Source organism: Phyllostomus discolor, chromosome 4, assembly GCF_004126475.2.
Source record: "Phyllostomus discolor isolate MPI-MPIP mPhyDis1 chromosome 4, mPhyDis1.pri.v3, whole genome shotgun sequence".
NCBI classification, from domain to species: domain Eukaryota; kingdom Metazoa; phylum Chordata; class Mammalia; order Chiroptera; family Phyllostomidae; genus Phyllostomus; species Phyllostomus discolor.
In genome coordinates, this window is record NC_040906.2 from 28456803 (window position 1) to 28475681 (window position 18879).

Genomic DNA, 18879 nt, shown 5'->3' on the forward strand with positions numbered 1-18879 from the left:
TCTCCCTATACCATCAACCCCGGCATTTTGTTTTACTTAAACTAGGAATAAGATTAATGTTAATAATTAAGGTCTAGGTAATTCCCAGATTCATTTTTAAAAATTATGCTAGGAAGAAAAATTAAAAGCTCAGATAAAAGTACAGTATGTCTATTGGTATCTTTTGGGCAACTTCAAGTGTTAAGATGGGACTAAAGAACTACAAAGGACTCAAATTGTGGTATCTGCTGCCAATTCAGTTAATTATTTGCAGAGAATTTAAAACCAGGGCTATTTTATATATACCAGTTGTGTTTAAAGAGAATAACTGTAAACAGTTGGATGATATTAAGCCATTTTGCTCAATAAATTATCATATTTAAACCTAATGACGTTGTGAGGTGAATGTTATCACCTCCATATTTTAAATATGGAAGCTGGATCTCACAAGGGTTAAGTGATTTGTTTAAGGTCACTCAAATATGTGAATGCAGCTTTTCTACTCCACTCCAAAGTCTGTGTTTTCTTTAAGACAAACTAGTAAATGTCTAAGTCAAACACAAATCTGTTTCATGTAGTGCACTTCAGAGTCAAAATGTTTCTTTTGCAGCCCTGTCTGGGTTACTCAGTTGGTTGGAGCGTCATCCTGTACACCAATGGTTTAGGGCTTGATTCCTGGTGAGAGCACATACCTAGGTTTCAGGTTCAAACCCTTGTTGGGGCACATACGGGAGGCAGTCAGGTGATCTTTCTCTCTCACATCAGTGTTTCTCTCTCTCTCGCTCTCCCCTTCCCCCTGTCTGTCTCTCTAAAATCAATAAATATATCCTCAGATGAGGATTAGAGGATTTAAAAAAAGATTCCTTTTGTATTATGCATCATCTTTAGCTTAGGTAGATATTGCTTGTCATGATTGTAGAATCACTGGAGTCATATTTCTGCTTCTCTTTGCAGCTAAATTATTCAAGTGCATTGGCAGTTCCTGAGTTTATGAAGTCCAGAAGTACTGGGCTTGGATTGTGCAAGTAATGATGTAGTATACAATTTAGTTTATAGCGAAGGCATAGATATGAAGTTTGTTATAAAGGGTTTTTAATGATGCTAAAAAGGATTATGGTTCATAACAGAACTACAAGAATTCCTACAAGTTCTATTCCTTGTTTATTAATATTAACTCAAGTGATAGGTGATGATAATCGAGATAATCACAACAGAATTCTAATTGAATTCCTTAGTAACAGCAAAACTAGCCCCTCAGTAACTTTAATGTAGATTAGGATATAAAACAATAGTGATTTGCCCCCCAGTAACTTTAATTTAGATTAGGATATAAAACAATTGGTGACTTAATGCCTTCTCACACTCGCCAGTGTGAGTGGACCAAAGCTCTAATTTTACCAAGGGAGGAGGAGATAGTCAGGAGGTGACTGCCTTGTGATCATATGATACTTTCTTAATTTGTTGCATGACACACATTTATTTGTAATAATTAATCTATTTCCAGATTGTCTAATGAAACATTTCTTTCCCTTTTCATATATTTTTTATTCTTCTGAATGGCTTTTTGTGAAAGCCTGGGTTTATTGTTGTTGGTATCTTTCAGTTCTTATGAATAGTTAAAATTTTCTGTTATTTCTAAATCCTATAAACACTTTTTAACTATCTTAGTTCTAGGCACAGACAGGGTGGAGCAGATGACCAAAACTTATAATGATATCGACATGGTTACACATCTCCTGGCAGAGGTAGGAATATACTTTTTCTTTCCGTAGTACAAAAAAACTAAAACTTAAAGATCATTTGGAATCTATCAAATTCTTGTATTGAGTGAAACCTGATGCTGTCTTTGCGGTGGGTTATTTAGTATAAGGTTGTAACAGTTGGAATGACTGGCATACCAGCTGGCATTCCAAAGCAGAATGGTTCCTGAAGTTAATTGTTATGAAATTATAGAAGGTTTAGGGGTTTGCATATTTGTTTGCTTTTTGTTATCATGGTGCTGGCCAGCCTCCCTATCCCAGAAAAGTAAATGTTACTCAGTCTGGAGCAGAGTTGCCTGTTTAAGAAACAGTTCCATTGAAAATCTACACCTGCAGTTTGGAGAATCTTCCAAAGATTTTTGCTCTGCTTGGGTTATTTTTTTACCTCACTTTGTCCATGACATTTTTAATATGTATAATGTATCTTTTCCAACCTGCAGTCATAGGGAAAAGACCTTAGACTTCCATTTTAGTTGATCTTATGGAAGACTGTCTCTCTCTCTCTTTGAAGTACTCCTTCTCCCTCTCCACCCCAGCTCCCCAGAATGATTTTGTATATGCCACTTAGCCTGCATTAAAAATAAGTGGGCCTTAAGTTTTGGAAATAACCCATCAATTTGTTTTCGTGGACTATGGAGTAAAAGAACAGAAGCTTAATTTTATTTTTAGTGATTAACGTAAGCAGAACCCATAATTTCCCATCCTATAGAATATAGTCGGCACCACCACCATGTAGGTGGGATTTCTGTGTTCCTAGAAAGAGTAACTCTTGCTTTGCTTGGCTTTTCTGTAGGCATTCCTGCATCATTACCACCAACTTCTTTAGACTCCTTTTTTTTCTAAACTCTAAGCAAAACCTTGTAGCTTCAAAACTTTCAGATCTTTGTCCTTGCTTTATTTCCCATCATCATTCTTGCACCAGTTGACGGTAGGATTCTTGACTGTTTTCCTCTAAGCCTCTGGCTCTCAATCCATGTAAGTTTGCCCTAAATGAAACTTTTTAGCATACCTACCTGATCCCTGTATCTTAAATACCTAATTCTGTATCATTACCATGCTTTTTTTCTTTTGTCTTTTAAATATATTTGATTGATTATGCTATTACAGTTGTCCCATTCCCCCCCACCCTTGTCCTCCTCCACCCTGCACTCTCCCTCCCACCCACATTCCCCCACCATAGTTCATGTCCATGGGTCATACATATAAGTTCTTTGGCTTCTACATTTCCTATACTATACTTAACCTCCCCCTGTCTGTTTTGTACCTACCATTTATGCTTCTTAATCCCTGTATCATTACCATTATAGGCAGATGCATTCAACAAATATTTGTTGGGCTTTTACAGGATCTGTGTGCCAGATCCTGTCCTCAGTTTTAAAAACTACATTGATTTTTCTAATTCCCCAAAGTTGTAAGTTTAAAGGTTGGGTTGCTACATTCTAATTAATAAGATTGATTAATGAATAGATCTCACTTAATATCAAGAAATGCCCTCTTGCATATAACTGCCCTCTTTATAACTGCAGCAGTTATCCATTTGACCAACATATACAGGAGTAGGCAAAAGTAGGTTTATAGTCATGAGTATGTGAAACAGAATTTATTCTTATATTATTATGTACAAATTATTACGTTATTTCTATTACAAACTACTTTTGCCCACCCCTGTATTAAATATCACCTGTGTGCCAGGCCTTGTGTTTATTTGGTATCTGGGCATTAAAATGAATCTTGATGCTTCCTAGAACATTGCTTTTGTGTTTAGCAAAATTTACTGCAAAAATCTCTAAACTACCATTTAATTTTGTTGGAACTCAAAGAAAAGTGTGTTTGGTATTTTAACAGAGGGATCGTGATCTGGAGCTAGCTGCTCGAATTGGACAGGCACTCTTAAAGCGGAACCATGTCTTGTCTGAGCAGAATGAAGCCCTGGAGGAGCAACTGGGACAAGCTTTTGATCAAGTGAGTGTTTGATAAGTATTTGCAGCATGAAATAATTAGGTCTTGCACAGTGGAGGAATTTCTTTTCCTGGGTGTCCCTGAATTGATGACAGTAAGTTGCTAAATAATACCAGTACATGTGGACTTTGTTTGTAGCCATGGAACTAACCAATAGAGAAATGAAATGATACTGTACAGAGGATGCCTAGGTGAGTCTACCTCAGTCAGTATAAGAGCCTGCATTCAATGCCTGTCATGCTTGTGGCACCCTGCTTAGATTCTAACATTTTATCCTCACCCCTTTGTGTAGACTTTGTGTGTGATCTTATCTTAACTTTATTTTTCAAAAATATATCCCTAAATAATAGATACCCAATGAAGTATCTTTATTCAAAAACCCAAAGAGAAAAGAAATTTTTGAAAATGTATTTATTAAACAGTAAATATTTTTAGTGAAAACTGATTCATTATTGACTTTAATGATTAAATTTCAAATTCTCTGTGATTTGTTATTTTTATCTAGCTTCATTTATACTTAATATATGCATTATATTTAATAACATTTGAACCTTCATGTCGACAATATTTATTCCCTAGAACTAAAGTGGTAATGCAGAGTTATACAGCTTAAAAGTACAAGCCTTTAGGATGAGAATTTAAAGTAGGGATCTATTCTGATACTTAGAAGTTTCTTCAGTTTTTTTTTTGTTTGTTTTTAACTGCAAATGCATCATTATCTTATGTGGAAATTTCCTCCTATATGTCTGTTACATAGAATGTGAAAATTGGCTTTCCTTCTTACCTACTACAGAAAAAGCCGTATTTGTTGAGTTAATGCTCAAAAATTGTAGCTCAGGAAGTATCTGAGGTTTATTATTCTCTTTTTAGCACTTGCTACTTCAGTCAATGAAATCTAGCAGCTAATCATATTACTTTGTTTTATGGTGAGAAATAATTGCCTCATGAATTAGAAGTTATATTACATATATTATATTAAAGAATGCAATATAAAAGACATCTTGTAAATCAGGCCCTTTTGCTGTGCAGGTTAATCAACTGCAGCATGAGCTGTCCAAGAAAGATGAGTTACTTCGAATTGTCTCCATTGCTTCTGAAGAGAGTGAAACTGATTCCAGCTGTTCTACACCTCTTCGGTTCAATGAGTCCTTTAGCTTATCTCAAGGCTTGCTGCAACTGGACATGCTGCAAGAAAAGCTTAAGGAACTGGAAGAAGAGAATATGGCTCTTCGATCCAAGGTACATTCAACCTAATTCCCAATTTCCTTTCACGGTTTAAGCCCAGGTAGCGTTTAGGTGAAATGTGATATAACTAAGGATTACAATTGACATTCCAATGAGGGAGTGACAGCCAAGACATATGTATTTATTGCCATCTGTTGTTTCTTAGATCCCACTGAAAAGTGGGCAGTAGCAAGCTGACAGATGAAATAGAGAAAGCGACAGCATAGAATATATATCTCGTGTCATGTAAACAAATAATTAAATAAATACAACTGTGGTAAGAACTATGTTGGAAAATTTCAAGGTTCTGTGAGCTTGTATGATGGGGGTGGGGATCAAAGAAGTCCTACTTAGGCAAGTGATATTTTAGCTGAGTCTAGGGATTAAGCCAGACAGAAATGTATGGGGGGGGGGCTACGGGTTAGAGAGATAAATAGGCATTTACAAAGGCCCTAAGAGGAGTGAAGGGGAAATGTTTTTCATATCCTTTTCCATACCTTTATTTTATGGTAGAAAAAGCTTTATAAGTGATTAACTTTTCAAATGAGAATTAAAAGGTTTTTTTTTAAGTTAATACTGTAAAACAATTAGAAGATATCACATACTATTTTTTTTTTCTTGAAGGCTTGTCACATAAAGACAGAAACTATTACCTATGAAGAGAAGGAACAACAGCTTGTCAATGACTGTGTTAAAGAACTTCGTAAGTATTAACATATTCTGTTTGCCTTTGGGCAGTTCTCTGGCACACTATCTCCAACTCACAAATTAAATAGATGGTTTTAGTAGAAACATCTCAAGAAACAGTATTAAATAATTACTGAAGATCTTGGAATATCACATTGAGCCCACAGCTGTAAATAAAATACCATATATACTTCTAAGAACTATCTTTGTTTCAGTTGCCATCATCATTAAATAAAGACCTAGTTTTCTATCAGTTATAGCATGTTAAGAGTGAAAGAAACCAAAGCTCTTTACTCTGTTGATAAGAAAATAGTCCTGCAGAGAATGTGATTCGCCTGAGTCAGAAAACGATAGGTAAGTGGCAAAGCCAGGTCTTACATTCCATGTGTAATTTATTAAGTGCCAACTGTGTGTCTATAAAGGAATATATTTTGGTTTGATGTAATGTTAACTAAAATAATTTTTAAAATAAATTATTTGGAAAAAGATCAGCTTTACTGGAGAAAGATACTCAATTTCTCTATAAATGTATAGCCTTTTATGTTGAAAGAGAAAATGTAGCATCACATCAGTTCACTTGGGCTGTGGACCTCAGAATGCATTAACTTAGAATAACAGAATATTAGAGAACCAGAGGGAAGATAAATTGAATCTTCTCCATCTAAATTGTCATTGCCCACCTTTTACACTTTAAAAATCAGAGAAGATACTACTTGCCCAGGAGCTCAGATCCTGGTCTCCTTCCTTCCTGTTGCCATCCTATGAAAACGTTGTTGGCTTTCTGTCAATTAAAAAATAGTTTTATATGACACTGAGAAATGGTTCTGCCACTTGTGTTTAGATGTAAAAATTTTTATATGAAATAAAGATTTATTTCCCCAGTGGGATTCTAAAGTTTTTATTTCATGTGTATTCAAGAATACTACCCTGTAAGAATTGCTTTAGAGACCCTGTTCAGTTTCCCAGGTATCCCAGAAAATCTCTCTCCTACAGAAGCATCTCAGTAGCTTTGTCAGTAGGTTTAAGGGGCTGTGACTGTTCCATTATGGAAATGCTCTTTTGTTAAACTTGTTAATTTTCATTGCTTGTGGGAGTTTATTCACACCCCTGAAGAGTTCTCACAGACATAAGTGAGATTATGTCTTGGCACTTGCAAAAAAATATAATTCACCTATATCTTTTCAAACTTTCTTGTCCTTCATGAAGAAAAAGATTTAAGTATGTGTCTTTTTAATAATGAAAAGATTGAAGCAAAACTTTTAGCTTGCCTTTACAAGTCATCTCTTTTTAGCTTTATTGCCTCATATTCAATTCCTAAGATTAGCCTATTTCAAAAGAATCTTTATTTTTTAAGTTTATGTTAAAGAAAAAGGTATTTGTGATAGCTTAGTGCTTGCTATAAAACAGGATTTGACCCACAGGCCATAGTTTGCTAACCCCTATTCTACATTTATATTAATTTTTAAAATTCTTATTTATTTTTCAGGTGAAACAAATGCTCAGATGTCCAAAATGACTGAAGAATTGTCTGGGAAGAGTGACGAACTGATTCGATACCAAGAAGAGATCTCCAATCTCTTGTCTCAGATTGTAGATCTTCAGCACAAACTTAAAGAAGTAAGTTCATTCTTTCATTCAACAGATGTTTGTCAAGCCCTGACCTAGAACCATGCACTGTGCTGAGTGCTAGATTAATCAAAATAAACGGGTCCCTGCCCTTTTACAGTGGTCACTGTTTTAGTCTTCTCTGTGACATGAAGTGTGGATAACTGCTTTCAAGTCACTATTTCTCTTCTTAATGATACCAAACCCAAGGTTGGCTACCCACAGCTCGAAAGCCAGTGATCAAGAGACAAGGGCTGTTTGTTCACCTTCTGCCTGAGAAGATGGCAGACTCCCGTCACAAAGACCATCTTAACAGTGGGACACGGGCAGGGGTCTTTGTAAGGAGGGAGAAGGAAGGAAAAACAACCGAACAAAGGAATCATAAGAAGGGTGTTGAGAGTTCCCCATTGAGAGGCCTACAGGCAAGCCAACAGTCTGTGCAGATGACTAGTTTAAGGTCAGCAAAGCTCCCAAAGCTGGAATGTCTAAAGGTTGAAGTCTGCTTCTTTTGAAGTTAGTTCCTAGAATTCTTAAGCAAATAGGATGTTTATCTAAAGTCACCTATTAGTTAACAGGCCATCATTTACAGAAATAGTGTTAAAAGAATGGTGGGGCTGGTTACAGTAAAAGGGGGTTGGATCTTCCTCAGGAAGTTGGGGTGTGAATTACTGACTCCGTGCTCATTGTCCTCTGATCACCTTGATGGATTTTGTATTCTTCCCATTTTATTGCTCTTATTTGACTTTTGGAAGGTAAGCTTTTTATAGGCCTCAACATAGACTATACCCCTGAGGGGCACCCTTAAAGAGAGTAGCCTCTATTTTATATGAGAAGGCTTCACATGTCTCTTATCATATGTTGTTAGCATGTGATTGAGAAAGAAGAACTGAGACTTCACCTACAAGCTTCCAAGGATGCCCAAAAACAACTGACAGTGGAGGTAACGAAATCTTCCTTTATTTTGTGTAATACAGGATAGGCAGGAATGAATAGTTTCTTTCATCTTTGCGAATAAGATTTAAAATAACAACAACAAAGAATCAGGATGAAATTATGAGAGTTAAGAAGTAAAGCATTTAAAAAATTCTATCCCTAAAACTAATAACATGGCAACATCCTTATTGACTAATGGGGAAAACCTTGACTTTTATAAGATTCTTCAGGAATAAGTGACCCTTTTACCTGTTTACCTTAACTAGCCCAGTAGTTTTTAAAATATCAGAAAAATAGCAAAAATTGCTTATTTGGTACTTACATAAAAATTCTATAGATTAGCTATAATTTAGTAGTTCTTTAGCAAGTGTAAGAATCACATGGCAGGGGGAGTTTTGAATGGAGATTCCCAGACATCATCCCCAAAAGTAGCTAATTCAGTAGGTCTAGAATGAGGGCCTAGAATGTGCATGTTTAATAAGCATCCCCAGCCCTGATGATGCTGATAATACAGTCCGCATACTATACTTGAAGAAATTTTTGAAGTTAAAATGTACTGTGAAAAGCATGTATCTTTTAACATGCTTATGAATCTAACAATAAAAACGGCTCTAAAACAAGGGAGAAGAAACTACTTGTTTAGGATGATTGAGCACTCCGAAGTCTTATACAATATTTTGTAGACTTGGTCTTACCATTTGTAGACTTCAGAATAATGTTTAAAATATGTATATCTAACAGTGTGCTAAATCTGACTTAACCATAACTATTATATTTCCTCTATAAGATTGTTTAAATGTATGAAACATTAAATATTGAATTGACAGTTATTGTTGTCCCAGCTACATTTTGGAATTTTAAGAAATCATGTTTATATATAATTCTGGCCAAGACTCCCCTAATTCTGGCAGCTTGAAATATATATCTACTCTCCTTGCTTAGTTTGTTTTAGAGTATTTGTAAAATGAATTATATTCATAAACTTAGCTAGCCCTCTGAATAAAATTAATACTTATCCCAATGGGTTTTTTTCCTCCATTGTCATTTTAGAATATAATAAACTGAACTAATTACCATCCTTTCTTTCAGCTGCATGAGTTACAAGACAGGAATATGGAGTGTCTAGGAATGTTACATGAATCCCAAGAAGAAATAAAGGAACTTCGCAGTAGATCTGGCCCTGCTGCTCATCTCTACTCCCAGTCATGTGGAGCTTTTTCTGGGGTAAGGAACTGAGAAAGATGTTATATATTTAAGGAAATTTGCTTAAAATCAGATTGTCCTGAAAGTGGTACAGTTTCTGATGATGTGAAGCATCTTAAGAAGAGATAACATGGATTGTCCTTTGATTTAGGCCTTAATTTGCATGCCTACATTTATCTTAATGACCATCCACATTTATTCTAATATATGCAATGAACCCCAGGGAGATTAGGTTCAGGTGTATACCTTCAAGCTCCTTAAACTTGAGTCATCCTTACCCTAGGCCCACTACATCCCTCTTATTCAAATAGTGCTCTGTGCATCTAAAATCTTTTATAATAGATCTTGAGTTTCTTGATATACTTAACTTCAGTTAGAATATAGGCTCTATGGGAACAGGGAATTATGTTTATTTCATGAAAACATCTGAGTTTATGCCAGAATTTTTAATGTTGCTTCAAAGACTTATTTTAGCAATCTAGTTCTTAAACATATACATGTAATCCTGTGAAATTTTTTAAAAGATGTAAACTAAATCATAGTAGATTTTCTGAAGAATATTGAGGGCACATTTTTGTTGTTTCACTTTTTAATTTTGAAAAAATCTTAAATTCAGAATGAAGTTCCAACAGTAGTACAAAAAACTCTCATATATGCTTCACTTAGATTCCTCCATTTTTAACAATTTACTATTGCTCTCTTATTTTCTTCTGGACCATTTAACAGTAAGTTGTAGATATGCCCTATTTCCCCTTAATACTTCAGTGTGTATTCACTAAAAACAAGGGCACTCTCCTACATAACCACACTACCACCATCAATGTCAGAAAATTGACATCGATATGATACTGTAATTGCCAGCCGGTGATTTTCTAATTTCATCGTGTTTTCCACATTTATTAATTATCATTCTTTTGTAAGTCAGAGCTCTTTTGTCTCACTTATTCATTTGTTCATTAAGTTATTTCAGTGTGGACTCATATATTCCTATTTTAGTCCATTGATTATACCTCATTTTATTCCAGTTGTCCCAGGCATGGCCAGGGGTATCTCCTTCAAGCTTATCTTGCCTTATAGAATGATTTTTCTATATTATAAAAGCTGTAAATGTTTTATTATAGAAAGTTAGAAATTATAGAGAAGCTCAAAGAAATTGTAAATACCATCAAATCCTGCCCTCCACAGAATCACTATTAACATTTTGGTTTATAATCTTTAGTATCTTTTATTTTTGTGTCTGCATATGTAATATTTTCTGTTTATCATATTGGTTTTGTCACTGCTTTCCCCAAAAAGTAGTTGGTTTTTGTTTAAAAGTTACATTTCTAGGGAGAATGTTTTCCTTCGATATTTATTTGAATTTCTTTTATTATAACACTGAAAGTTCTGGATTCTGGAGACACTGTTAATTAATTTAAGGACAACTCATTTCTCCAAGCAGGTTTCTTACATAATTATTACAGGAATCTCAAACTCTTCTTCTTAGGAATCTCTGGCATCTGAGATTGAGGGGACCATGCGTAAAAAGTTGAGTTTGGATGAGGAATCTTTTCTCTGTAAACAAAAGTAAGTACAGATCACATACATGTGTTGTTACTCAACCATTGGGATGGAACTTTAAAAGAAGCCACAATCCAAACTGATAGATAGGTATTACAAAATTCAGTGGTAAATCTGCTCACTTTACAGTTTTTTTCCTTAATACTCACATTTGTGAGAGTTCTCTTGTTCTGGGTTTTATTTTTTAATGATCTCTCCTAACCTTTAGAGCCTTTTTGGGGTGGCGTTATTTTTTAATGAATTACACACACATGTCTCTTTTCTAAAGCGCTCCAGCAGTAGGGAGTGGCAATAATGAACACTTCTTTTTTAACAGAGCCCAGCAGAAACGGGTATTCGATACTGTCAGGATTGCCAACGACACACGGGGCCGCTCTGTCCCACTCCCAGCTCTGCTAGCCATTCCAGGCTCCAACCGCTCAAGTGTCATCATGACAGCAAAACCTTTTGAGTCTGGCTTACAACCAACAGAGGACAAAACACTGCTGAACCAGGGGAGCAACTTGGAGGAGGTTCCAGGGTAAGACATAGGTCATGGCAGTGGAAAAAAATCTAAGTTTTATGGCATGTTCCTCGTAGCATCGACATAACAGATTCACATACCCAATTCTGGCATCGCTCTGTGTTTTCCCAAGGAAGTTCTAGAACTGTCAGTTCTACTCCGTAATGATGCCATATGTCATTGGTAAGACTGATCGTTGATATCATAAAAGTTTTTTAGAGTAAAAAAGCTACATTTAATTAAGTATATTCAAAATGGATCTTGCATTAAACTCTGAAATTCTTTTCTACTTTCTTCTTTGGTGTGGCAAAATTTAGGTTTAAATCTTCATATTCAAATTCAAATTTGTTTGAAAGTGCTTGGTCACTGGTAGTTATGCATGGTGTCACACAACACCTCCTCATAACCCATGTTGGTAATCTCATCTGCTTTGGTGCCTTTAGGATAAACAGTAAACGTGAATACCTATTGAGGAAAACTTAGCTTGCTCTTAATTTCCTATTTGTTTAAACTTGGATATTTTTCCACTTTTCATTAAACTGAGTATGTAATTCAGTTCACTGAAGTACACATAACTAGAAATTAAACAGCAATGACTGGAAGGTCAGCTGAAAGCTTTTGAAATGTAAATGTTTGGCACCTAAGAGAAACCTTTCCCTACATAGAAATCATTACTCTGGATTTTCAGTTGCATGGTCTTCTCTGTAGTGAGCATGTTCTGCACCCACAGTAGCTTTATGAATTAATACTCCCTTACCTTGGGAGGCTGAACCAACAGATCTATGTGAACTCACACAGAGCAGCCAGGAGTACCTACAACACAGCCTGTTACTCCTTCTTTTGATATTGAATTGTAACATACCTCTAATTTTAAAAATGGTAAAAAGTGAAAAATGTGTCATAGGACTATGAAAATACAGTATTTATAACTCTTGTTCTTTGCTTTTTAAATATTCTATAAGATTCATAGAGGATTCATGGCCTGAAGCAGTTTTTTTGACACTTTAATATTTTTGAAATTGTTTTGCAGCTAGTGGCATGTCATAGTTTAATGGGTAGCATTTTTTCTTTCTGAGTAGTACATAAATAATGTAGTACATAAAATAATGGTACCTTTTGTAATCAATGGTATTACAGATTCAATGGTATTACATATTACACATAAATGGTATTACATATTACATTATGATATTTACTTTTTTAAAACTGAATTTATAGATGGTCATATTTCATATATCAAGTAAAATAGAAAAGTTAGTGAACACAATGTAATATGTATATTTTTGCCTATCCACAGTCACTTGAAATGATCTATAAAAGTGGTATGTAATACTAATGACTTTGATTTGTTGTTACTATTTCTATAACTGTTTATTCCAGATATCTAAGAGAAAGTACTGTGTTTTTGAGATCAGTCTTTTGAGCATTCGCCATTATAGAAAGGAGAAGCCTAGGTTGTGTTCTTGGCCCTTACAGACCTACTCAGTGAATGTGACTTTCCCATAGGAACATTCAGAAGGTGGTTCAACCAGAACCCTCTGGAGATAGTGACTTGGCTACAGCACTGCATCGCCTTAGCCTGCGGCGACAGAACTACTTAAGTGAGAAGCAGTTCTTTGCTGAAGAATGGGAGCGGAAGATCCAGGTTCTGGCTGACCAGAAAGCAGGGGTTAGTGGCTGTGGCACCCCCACAGAGAGCCTTGCCTCTCTCTGCACTGACCAGTCGGAGATCACAGACTTCAGTAGTGCCAGTTGCCTTCGGTGTTTTATGCCTGAAAAATTACAGATCGTCAAACCCCTTGAAGGTAATAAATCAGCAAAGGCCATTTTTCAGCCATGTTCCTTATTGGCCTTTCCTTCCCCTAGAATTGAGATTTGTATTGTAATTGTAATAGCACTATGTGCAGAAGATATCTTTATTATCCCTAAATACCGCTGTTTGGGTGACAGTGCTTTGCAGTGCTTTGTTGAAAATGAATGAAGAGATAGATCTGCATTCTCCAGGTCATCAGCCATCAGTTCTCTTTTACTGATTATTTTTTTAATATAAAGCTGAGGGAGGAAGAGTAAGCTTTTCTTGTCCTTTGCCAAGGAGTACCATTGATGGCAGTTTTTATGGTAAGATAAATGGGATATGATAAGTAAAAATAACCTAGATGTAATACTTCACCTCTACCTTCCTTTTCAAAAAAGAGTTCTTTACCCCAATAATGTCATCTACTTAGAGGTATATGTGCCTCTATTTTTCTTCTCAGGTCTGTTCATTTCAGTTCAGTTTCTGTTCTCTCCTAAGACAGAACTTGAATTCAAAATAAATTTTTGTTTTATAGAAAATGACGGTCTTCAAATGATTCTCTGCTGTTATCATGAGAGAGTCTGTATTAGATAAAGCTTTGTGTAGGAAACCTATGAAGACCCCCTCAAACTCAAAGGTTCTGTATCTTAGTTTTATTTATTAATGATCAGTGCAAGTATTTGTCAGAGTTGCCATTTTTAGGAAGAAATGACTTATACTGTCATAATTAGACATTGCATCTGGTACAAATTCTTGGGATAATCGTTCACCAGGGCTATAGACAGGAACCACGGAGTGACATCCTCTGAGGCACATATCTTCCTTCTCATCACTGCTTCTGATCTGATTTCCTGTTAAGGGTGTTGTCTTGTTTTTTCACCCCTGCTTTAGATGTCCTTTTACAAGTTAACTTTTGAAATAGAAAGATTATTATTTGTATCTTCAACTTAATCAGTCTTTCACAGAGAACTTCAGTTTCCAAATTTTACCAACATACTAGGACCAAATAAGTAGTTTTGTTATTACATTCTTTTCAATATATTTTATTGATTGTGCTATTACAGTTGCCCCATTTTCCCCCCTTCATTCCCCTCCGTCCTGTATACCCCCTCCCACCCACATTCCCCCCCACCTGTAGTTTATGTCCATATAAGTCCTTTGGCTTCTACATTTCCTATGCTATTCTTACCCTCCCCCTTTCTATTTTCTACCTACTATCTATGCTACTTATTTTTTGTACCTTTTCCCCCTCTCTCCCCCCCCCCACTCCCCTGTTGATAACCCCCCATGTGATCTCCATTTCTGTGTTTCTGTTCCTGTTCTAGTTGTTTGCTTAGTTTGTTTTGGGTTTTGTTTTAGGTGTGATAATGACTGAGTTTGCTGTCATTTTACTGTTCATATTTCTTATCTTCTTTTTCTTAGATAAATCCTTTTAACATTTCATATAATAAGGGTTTGGTGATGATGAACTCCTTTAACTTGTCCTTATCTGAGAAGCACTTTATCTGCCTTTCCATTCTAAATGAAAGCTTTGCTGGATAGAGCAATCTTGGATGTAGGTCCTTGCCTTTCATGACTCAAAATACTTCTTTCCAGCCCCTTCTTGCCTGCAAGGTCTCTTTTGAGAAATCAGCTGACAGTCTGATGGGAACTCCTTTGTAGGTAACAGTCTCCTTTTCTCTTGCTGCTTCTAGCATCCTCTCCTTCATTTTAATCTTGGGTAATGTAATTATGATGTGCCTTGGTGTGTTCCTCCTTGGGTCCAACTTCTTTGGGACTCTCTGAGCTTCCTGGACTTCCTGGAAGTCTATTTCCTTTGCCAGATTGGGGAAGTTCTCCATTATTTGTTCAAATAAGTTTTCTACTTGTTGCTCTTCCTCTTCTCCTTCTGGCACCCCTATAATTCAGATGTAGGAACATTTAAAGATGTCCTGGAGGTTACTAAGCCTCTCCTCATTTTTTCTGAATTCTTTTTTCTTCATTCTTTTATGGTTGGATGTTTCTTCCTTCTGGTCCATACCATTGATTTGAGTCTCAGTTTCCTTCCCATCACTATTGGTTCCCTGTACAATTTCCTTCATTTCGCTTAGTGTAGCCTTCATTTTTTCATCTGATTTGCAACTGAATTCAACCAATTCTCTGAGCATCCTGATCACCAGTGTTTTGAACTGTGCATCTGATAGGTTGGCTATATCTTCATCACTTATTTGTATTTTTTCTGGAGCTTTGATCTGTTCTTTCATTTGGGCCATTGTTTTCTGTCTTGACGCACCTGTTACGTAGTGAGGGGCAGAGTCTTAGGTGTTAACTAGGGTGGGGTAACTCATGTCACCAGGTTGTGACCTTTTATGTGGTGAAGGGGTCTGAGAGGGAACAATGGCACTTCTCCGCTCTCTGCCAGATTTCAGTCACTTCCCCCACTTCCCACAGGCAAATTGGACCCTTCTGATGCTGATTCCCATTTGGGTGGGTTTGTGTATGTTCTAGGACCCTGTGGGTCTCTCCAACAAACTTTCCTGTGGGGCTGGGAGTTTCTCCCGCTGCTTCAACCCCCACAGGTGTTTTCAATCAGTGATTTGAGGCTTTATTTCCCCACACTGGGGTCCTGGCTTGAGCAGTCCATCCAGCTCCACAGTTGTTTCTCCTGGTTTATCTGCATGTGAATGTGGGACCAGTCCTCAATCCGCCACCTCCCAGGGTCCACCTGCTGCTGCCTTGCCTGCCCTGCTCCACAATCCGCTGCCTCACTGGGTCTGCCAGCCACCAGTTTGCCGCAAGTCAGTCCTCTCTGCCCGGCTGCCTGTCTCCGTCCCTCCTACTGGTCTGGATGAATGTGTCTTCTTTAACTCCTTGGTTGTTGGACTAACATACAGTTCGATTTTCTGTCAGTTCTGGTTGTTTTTTGTTTTTACATTTTTGTTGTCCTTTTGGTTGTGCGAGGCAGCACAGTGTGTCTACCTACACCTCCATCTTGGCCTGGAAGTCCCCTCTATTATTACATTTTTTACACATATATTTTTAGCTTCTGCTTCAAGATTTAATATTGTGAGAAATTCATAACATGCCTTTTATTTATTTGTTTGTTTATTTATTTATTTTTGTCTTCATATTCAGGATCACAAACTCTGCACCACTGGCAGCAGCTTGCTCAACCAAATTTAGGAACCATTCTCGACCCACGACCAGGTGTAATCACTAAAGGCTTTACCCAGTTGCCCAAGGATGCCATGTATCACCTCTCAGATTTAGAAGAGGATGAAGAGGAAGGTATCACTTTTCAGGTTCAGCAACCTCTCCAAGTAGAACAGAAACCTCCAGACCCCAAGCCCGTTACAGGAATCTTTCTACCACCCATTACTTCAGTAGGTGGTCCAGTTACAGGTGAGAGGAGTGCTTGAATATAGTCTAGTTAACTAGTTGTACTTTGCATCCTGACTTACTACATGGTCAGCTGACTATCTCTACTAAGTCTGACTACATTGTACATAGTCTTGTAATATAATGTAAGATAATAAAGATCTATAGCATTTAGTGGCTTTTCTAATTCTACTTTATCTTAGCCAGCTCACATAAATAGATTAGTCAGAGAGAGAGATCAATTCAGTCTCTGGTTTGCAAACTTTCTGGGCCCCATCTGACCTCTTTACATTCTTAAAAGTCATTGAGAATTCCAGAGAGCTTGTCCATGTGGGTTGTGTCTACTGATAATTACCATATTACAAATGAAAACTGAGAAAGTCTAAAAGTATTCATTTAAAAATAATAATTACATGTTAATACAAATATGTTTTATGAAAAAAGCTATTTTTTAAGTAGTGGGAAGGATGGTTTTCTTTTACAATTTTCAAATCTCTAATTTTTGGCTTAAAAGAAGAAAGATTCTCATATCAGCTTCCACATTCAATTTATTATAATTTGTTGTTTTTGTTAAAGAGTGCAAAGAAAATGCAGCCTCACACAGATATGTAGTAGGAAAAAGAAATAGTATTTTAATGGCCTCTTCAGGTATTTGCAGACATTCTTTAATTTTTCACCAGAACGTGATAAGTGGTAGTTTAAGGTTTGTAGCAATATGGAATCTATTGGATTCAATATTGTAGCAGTATGGAACCCTACCAGTGAACTTTTCATACTTTGTTGTGTTAAAATCTATTGGACTATCCTACATTTTTAATGCATTTTTCCCCATGCATGATTTTGTAACATTACGCATTGGTCATTTGGAAAACATTGATTCACTGCATTGTGCAGATTTTCCAAATGCCGGCACATTTTGTTAAATAATATATCTTATCAGATTAGTCTTTTAGTATTAGGAAGCTTTCAAGCTCTCAGTGGTAGATATGAGTTTTCCAAAATTGCACACACAATACTAAAAAGATTCAAGAGCCCTGGCTGGTATGGTTCACTGAGTTGAGCACTTCCTGTGAACCAAAAGGTTGCCAGTTTAATTCCCAGTCAGGGTACATGCCTGGGTTGTGGGCCAGGTCCCCATTTGGAGGCACACGAGAGACAACTACACATTGATGTTTCTCTCCCTCTTTTTCTCCTCCCTTTCTCTAAAAATAAATAAATAAAATCTTTTTAAAAACTAAATAAAAGAAAAAGATTCAAGAGTCATGATTTAATGAATAATTTTTACTGCTTCATCAAGGACATTCTTATGTGAATTTGACATTTTGTTTTGTTGTTGTTGTTGTTTTAACATTTTTTTATTGTTGTTTAAATACAGTTTTCTGCCTTTCCTCCCACCCCTCCCCACCACCCCATTCTTGTTTTTTAATACTATGAGTAGACAACAGTGAAGAATACTAGTACAACTTAGTGCCATTGCCTTGATTTGTGCTAAGGAGTCAGCAGTCTTACCCCACATTGCTTGAAAGTAGTTTTGATCTGTAGCCTCCTGCAACAAGGAGGCTACAACCCTGTAAATCTTGAGAACCGCTGGAGTAGGTAGTTTGGCTAAAAAGATTGAATGACTAGATCTTGGTTGTTGTTGTTAATGTATTTTTTTTTTCAGAATGGGTTTTTCTCTTAGTTCTAAGTTATTCTTAATCCTTTTACATTACAGTTTAACATTATTAACCTGGTCTTTCAATTTTGTGTTTGATTCCCTAAAGTCTCTACTTCAGTTACAACCTCAAACCCAGGAAAGTGTCTGTCATGCACAAATTTGACATTCACCTTCACCACCTGTAGGATATTATATCCCTCTGATATCACTCAGGTCACCCCCAGGTAGGTCTGGGCAATTTGAGGCTTTACTTCTTTCCTCAACTATGTTTTTATGAATTTCTTTTAAAAATTACTTTCATTTTAATGAATTTTAATTAATGTTCTGTGATCATTTGTCTTTAGAATATTTTCACATTGTATTTTCTCATTTGATCACTATAAGTCTTTGAAGTAGGCAGGGAAAGTGTGTATGTGTTGTGTAAACAAAGAAAATGAGGCATAGAAAGCTCATGTGACTGGTCCAGGGCAGACAGGTAGTAAATGGCCCAACAGGGACTATGCCCAAAGTTAGCCAAACTGTCGGAGTTGAGGGACCAGTCCTCTCCACACCAGAGTATCCTCACTTCTGACAGCACCTGCAAGGTCAGGGGATTCCCAAAACTACTCTCTGGTTCGATTAATTTGCTAAAAGGACCCAGAACCCTACTGAATGCTGT

General features: G+C 36.5%; 1 protein-coding gene across 3 annotated transcripts in view; it reads left to right on the plus strand.

Moving 5' to 3' along the window:
- The window catches only part of TRAK2 (trafficking kinesin protein 2), a 57975-nt gene that overhangs the window by 33073 nt on the left and 6023 nt on the right, over positions 1–18879 (plus strand). For all 3 annotated transcript variants that reach the window (XR_004902552.1, XM_028508391.2, XM_036023069.1), the window contains exons 4-15: positions 1648–1724; positions 3585–3701; positions 4728–4937; positions 5547–5625; positions 7096–7226; positions 8080–8154; positions 9237–9371; positions 10837–10916; positions 11227–11430; positions 12919–13217; positions 16322–16588; positions 18328–18445. Coding sequence is in view for 2 of the 3 variants with exons in the window: in XM_028508391.2 (XP_028364192.1) it covers positions 1648–1724; positions 3585–3701; positions 4728–4937; positions 5547–5625; positions 7096–7226; positions 8080–8154; positions 9237–9371; positions 10837–10916; positions 11227–11430; positions 12919–13217; positions 16322–16588; positions 18328–18445 (1792 nt within the window). In the remaining variant the exon portion in view is untranslated. The remainder of the gene's footprint in view (positions 1–1647; positions 1725–3584; positions 3702–4727; positions 4938–5546; positions 5626–7095; positions 7227–8079; positions 8155–9236; positions 9372–10836; positions 10917–11226; positions 11431–12918; positions 13218–16321; positions 16589–18327; positions 18446–18879) is intronic.